The following is a 5961-nucleotide window of genomic DNA, read 5'->3' on the forward strand; positions in this document are numbered from 1 at the left end:
ACAAACACCCCACCCGCAGCGCACCCACCACACACACACACACACACACACACACACAACACACAAACACCACAAACCAACCACCAAAACAAAACACACCGATGCCACACACCGCAGCACTCACACAAACTCTCACGCACACACACTCGCACGCACACACACATTTGCACGACACAACTCGACGCACCCACTCGCCGCCCCCCCCAAACTCGCACGCACACACATCGCACAACACAACACTCGCATCCCCAACCATCGAGACACACACACTCGCAGCACACACACTCGCACGAAACCCACCATTTGCATCCCAAAACCCGCATGCCCCAACACAAAAGCATGCAACACACGTGATGCACGCCCCCACCCCTCCCCTTACCAGGGGGTATCTTTTAACTGACGATTTTGTGATGGTTTGCCTGAATTTTTAAAAATAATGTGAGGGCTGTCATGTACATCTTGCCACGTGATTTTTACTTTACTTATTGTTTTTACAAAAAGATGGTACACTTTAAAAAGTCACCTGGGCCAATAAGATCTGCCTGCCTCACCTGTTTCCCCCTTTTCTTGTTTTTGAAAATTTTTTACATAATCTATTTTGCTTTTACAAATTTTTTAATTTTTTAGTATTAAAATGTCTGTAACAAAAAAAACACCTTTGCTATTCATCCCCTTCGTAAAAAAAAATTTTTTCCTTTTAATTTAAGGAAAGGGTGAAACAGGTAAGGTCTAAGTCAAAATTGACTCCTTTAACAAAAGCACTAGCAGAGCCATTATGTCATAGAATTTCACAAAAAAATAAAAAAAGAGCACAGCTTTTTCCCGGGGCTTGGTTAATTCAAGCAGAAAGGCTGCTTATAATGAGAAAAATGATTGTTTTTGCCCTCCCCTTGTTACTTTTTTAAAAAGAACTTTAGCTTTCCAGGGTTAAGGGTATACCCATAAAAAGTGTTAATAATTTCCATAAATTTTTTGGTTCAGTTGTCCTTTTTTTACCGTATTTTGTTTTTTTTTCCTTATTATCCAGGCAGAATTAAAAAGTTCAAAGGAGGAAGACAGAGAGGGGAACCTCCTCCACTCCCAAATGAAAAGAAGGTATTTTCTTTGTGAAATACGGAAAGGGGTTTTTTCCCATATTTGCTAAATACCCGAGCGATGTTGATTTAACTTTACAGATAACGGGTAATAGAATTTGCTAAAAAAAAATTTTTTTTGACTTTACCCAAAAAACAGGAGAATTAATTTATACATATTAAAAAAAAAAAACACATACCTGTTGGTGTATTCTGAACATTTTTAAAAAAATTTAAAGAAGATTTTAGGTTCCAGTTTGGGGCATCAGCATCTTTGGGTCGCCCCTTTCATCTGCCATTTTCGCCCGAGTCATCTGTTTTTAACAGTCAGAAAAGGATGATTCTGAGGAATGGAGTAGCAAATCCTCCCTTTTACTCCCAAGCGACTAAGCCTGCAAGAACGAATCACCCAAAGTCAAACAACAGCAAAAGTAAAAGTTGTACCTCCGCTTTTAAAAGGGGGGAGGGGGGAGGGGGAGGGGTGGTCTTTTGTTATGAGAGAGGATGACCTGTTTTGGGGTGTGTAAAAAAAAACACAAAATTACCAAGAAAAAAACAAACTGATAGCAGGGAGGAAAAAAATGTTCCCGAGCTGTTACTGCTACTGCTAGCATCAGAAAGAATCCCCAAAAAGAGCCTATTTCTGATGATGATGATGATGATTTGTTTAGCATACCTTCTAAACTGAGAAGAAACCTATCATTCCCCCAATAACATCTGCAACTGAGAAGCACCTCGCGGGAAAAAGGCATATCGGGATCCAGTTCTTTTTTTAGTGCCCCAGAAGAAGATGGACTTTTTGGCACAGTAGTTCCTTCAAAACCTATTGTACTCAAGAACACCCAAATTCAACAACCCAGTAAAGGTACCTAATATCTCTCAGAAGAATAGCTCCCTGTTTAGCTCTCCAAGTGATGAGGATGACTTTTTTTTTCTGCTACAATAAATTCTCAAGTGTCAAAGGCACCATTGGCCTCCATATTGGAACCTCCACCCACCACATCCTCAGCAGCTTCTAGGACAGATGTTATAAATGACCTCTTTGGGTCACCCACAAGTGAAGATAGTCTATTCACATCTAATACTTCCGTATCTCCAAAGGCAAATACATCTTTACAAAAAGATAAAGAGACTGATCAAGGACACAGTCTTCAACCAGAAAAGAAGGAATCAAAGGCTCAGGGTCTATCAGCAACCAGTGGTATCTTCCATTCACAATCTGATGATGATCTTTTTGCAGTCCCAAAGACCACATCAAAAGGTACATCTGAGCTAGGGGTTGCCCATAAGGAAAATCTGACATCTTCTACCTTCAAGACTACGCAGAATTCATTAACCCCAATTGCAGACTCTGATATATTTGGGTTACCAGAAGATGACTTGTTTGTAGAGAAATTAATGTCAGAAGTGATTGAGCCCATGAAAAAAGCTTCAGGATCAGTAAGCTTCCAACAAAATAAGTTGGATTCTAAATCTTCAAGTCATATAGACGATAATGTATCAAATACACTAGAGGGTACTGGGCAGAGCCATGGCACTGAGAAGAAACCTGTCAGTTTGTTTGGTTCACCAGAAGAAGAGGATATTTTTTCAATTGGTAGATCAAATGCAAAATCAGATCCACTGGAGAATAGACCTAGTAACAGTTTAAAACCAAATATTTTTGGGAGCATGAGTGATGATGAAGACATTTTTAGCTCATGTTCTAGACCAGCAAAACAAAAAGAAATTAATGTAATACCCACAATGTTATCAGATAGAGAGCAAAGTGAAGTTAGAACATCTTCAGAACATATCAAAGAAAACCAAGCAACAGTAGACAAGAAAAATCAAGTTTCTAGTTTGAAGGACTCAGCACAGCCAACCTTGTCTACTACAAAAGGAGGAGTAGCTCTCTTTGGAAATGATGAATTGAGAGCTAAGGTGAATGAGAGAAAGTCCATGTTAAATTCAGAACCAGAAAATGCTAAAATTACCATTGAGAAAGCTCCTAAAGAAGAAGTAAAGAAGGAAGAAAGTGATTTGATAAGCAACCAGATTCTTTTTGATGGGGAGAGTGATGGTGACATCTTTGGAATCAGTCAAGTAACGACAAAGCAAACATGCTCACACATTCCAGGGAGAGGAAGCCCTCCACCACTGCCTTCAGAGATTAGTAATGTGTCATCTACCTCATTACCAGAAAAGGTCTCCTCATTTGTAGTGGTACCTAAACAATCTAACAGTCCTGACAAGAAAGAGATTAAAGATTCTCTGTTTGTGGTGCAAAATGAAGAAGAAAGACAGGTGGAAAAATTAGCCACAGAAAAAGAGGGTGGAATGAGGGCTGACCCATCTGCTGAAGGTGATTCTAAAGAGTCAAATAGGAAAGAAGAGTCAAGTGAAGAAATAAAACCAAAGAAGCCACCAGTAGGAGGAGTATCCATGTTTGGAGGGAGAGGCTTAGGTGGCAGTGAACTCTTTGCCAAAGTGAATCAGAGGAAGAGTATGTTAGGAGGGTCAGAGAGTGATAGTGATGGAGAATCAACGATTGGGGCTGCCAACACACTAACTCACTCAATTGAAATTGAGCAGGAAGAGAAAAAGGTGCCAGAGATGTCTCCAGCATCAAAAACATTTATAAACACTACAGCAACTAGATCCACTTTGCAAAGCATAGGGGTCAAAGGCCCTGAGGTGAAGTCTGGTGGCCAGGAGAATAGCATTAGTTTTGATGAGCCAGTCACAACAAACACTTTGGATAGCCTAAATAAGGTAAGTTCTTTTATTTTAGGTCTTCATATATTATTATTATTTACTTTGTTGATTTGTTGGTGATCTGATGGTTTTTACAAACTTATTCTTTTACCCAGAACCGAGTAAGAGGAAGTGTTAAAAGAAGACCCCCAAGCAGAGCTCACAGAAAAGGTGCTGCAGTAGACAGTTCCCAGAACAATACATGGACCATTCCTTCAGTTGCACAGACACCATCGGATAGAGTTCCCGTGCCACAAAAAACAAACACTAGAAAGTCAAGTGAAAAGGATGCAGCAATTAAAAGTTCCTCACATAGTGATCCTCCTGTTGAAGATCAGATCTTTTCAAGCAGTGAGAATGAGGATGGTATGTTCAGAGGAAACAAGGCAAAAAATGTAAATAAAATTGAGGGAAGTGTTCAACAAATTCACCAAACAAGTGGGGCAGAAAACAGGATTACCAGCATGCTCAGCCAACGAGTTGAAATGCAGGATGAGGCTGAAGAAGATCTTTTCAGCAGACTGCGAAGTGCCTCGTGTACAACAAAAACCCAGAACCTTGTAAAACCTTCCAATAAGTCTCAGCCATCATCATTGTTTGGAGAAGATGACAGTGATGAAGATCTGTTTGGACCATCAAACTCCAATTTATCATCTCATAAAGCTGCAAAGTCAATTGTCCAGCAGGAGGTTTCTAAGAAAGAGGTCAAGCCTGTTGTTTCTCACTCCCTCTTTGGAGATGATGATGGTAAGTCTAGGGTAGGGGTTCCCAATCTTGGGGCCATGGGATACTTTTTGGGGGGCCATGGAGCAATATGAAAATTAAGTAAACTGAATTTGATCTTGCCTATAGTACCTGTATATACTTATCTCTCACACATCGATAAAGTAGAATCTTTCCATAGTGTTCTTTATGCTATTTCCACCATTTTTTTTTTTTTTTTAACGGTAGGTTCATGCTTGAGCCGCCGTGGTCACAGCATGATACTTAATTGTAGTTTTCATGTTCTGATGATATTGGAGTGAGTACGTGCCACCATTAAAACTATTCATAATAAGTAATAACTGAATCTGAAAAGATAAGACTCTGAATGGGGCCATTGTCCAAAATGAGTTTTCATATTTCTACCTTGGTAGAGGGTACTAGTACTTTGTCCAAAATAAGTTTTCCTGTCTTCCTTAGTAGAAGGTACTTGTACTTTGTCCCAAATAAGTTTTAATATTTCTTCCTTGGTTGAAGGTACTGAAACTTTTAAGATTTGCTGGAAATTCAGGTTAATAGTGTTGAAAACTGATTCCATATCAATAATTGTCATAAATATCATTATCAGTTGAATAATAATGTTTTCTCTTACAGATGACATATTCAGTTCAACAGGAACAGTAGGAAAAGCTGAGGCTAGTGTAGTAAAAAAAATGTCTACATCAAAGTCCAAGACTAGTCTTACGTCAACAAGTGAGCCTTTTGATGACCCACTTCTTGGCCCCCAGAAATGAGATTGAAAAAAAAAAGAAGAAGAAAAAAAAAAATGGGGTTAAGATATTGGTGCTTTGTTTAATCATTGTGTGTGCAGTATGTGATAAATTTATTCTTCTGTGTGATGTGGAGGTATTATAGTTACTGATTTCTATTTTTGTCAGGATGCCTTGTATATACTTGCCCACACTCATACATATATAACAACATACACAAAAACATGTACATACATATGTTGCATATGTATATAAAGTTATCTTTTGTCAAGGTTGGTGTAAATGTTACTTTTATCTGCAATATCAAGTCACCTTGATTTTGACTTCCCATTTTTCTCATATATCATGATTGATATTGTTAATATTGTATTTGTTAATACATATGATATTAATGATACTACTAATAATTTTGTTTTTTTTTATGCCATTACACTCCTTATTAGAATGATTATCGCTGTTGGTGGTTATGTTATTATGATGATTATTTTTATGGTTATTACTCTAGTTATTATTATGATTATTATAATTCTATTACTTATTCTATTAGTGTTCTAATGAAAATAATGCTAACAGTAATAGTGATAATAGTAATAATGACAATAATAATAATAGCAGTAATGATGGTAGTAATGATGGTAGTAGTGATGGTAGTAATGATGGTAGTAATGATGGTAGTAATG

At 37.9% G+C, this 5961-nt stretch overlaps 2 protein-coding genes across 2 annotated transcripts in view; both read left to right on the forward strand.

Annotated features, from left to right (window-relative positions):
• Positions 1-2428, forward strand: part of LOC119583006 (WASH complex subunit 2-like) — a gene marked incomplete at its 5' end in the record, with an annotated part of 4011 nt that extends 1583 nt beyond the window's left edge. The window contains 3 exon segments of the mRNA XM_037931518.1: positions 1858-1938; positions 2029-2334; positions 2391-2428. Coding sequence (XP_037787446.1) covers positions 1858-1938; positions 2029-2334; positions 2391-2428 — 425 coding nt within the window.
• On the forward strand, positions 1996-5676 carry LOC119582704 (WASH complex subunit 2-like). Its single transcript, XM_037931132.1, has 3 exons — positions 1996-3827; positions 3926-4556; positions 5166-5676. The coding sequence occupies exons 1-3, from the start codon at positions 2472-2474 to the stop codon at positions 5303-5305; spliced, it is 2127 nt and encodes a 708-aa protein (XP_037787060.1). The 5' UTR covers positions 1996-2471; the 3' UTR covers positions 5306-5676.
• Positions 5677-5961: the final 285 nt, after the last annotated feature.

The sequence above is a fragment of the Penaeus monodon genome, chromosome 16 (assembly GCF_015228065.2).
Source record: "Penaeus monodon isolate SGIC_2016 chromosome 16, NSTDA_Pmon_1, whole genome shotgun sequence".
Classification (NCBI taxonomy): domain Eukaryota; kingdom Metazoa; phylum Arthropoda; class Malacostraca; order Decapoda; family Penaeidae; genus Penaeus; species Penaeus monodon.

Bases quoted from the DNA above. Each gene is read 5' to 3' on its own strand.
- LOC119582704 (XM_037931132.1), top strand. From the start codon at position 2,472: ATGTCAGAAGTGATTGAGCCCATGAAAAAAGCTTCAGGATCAGTAAGC. The intron at 3,828-3,925 runs GTAAGTTCTTTT...TCTTTTACCCAG, and splicing joins CTTTGGATAGCCTAAATAAG to AACCGAGTAAGAGGAAGTGT. The intron at 4,557-5,165 runs GTAAGTCTAGGG...TTTCTCTTACAG, and splicing joins CCTCTTTGGAGATGATGATG to ATGACATATTCAGTTCAACA.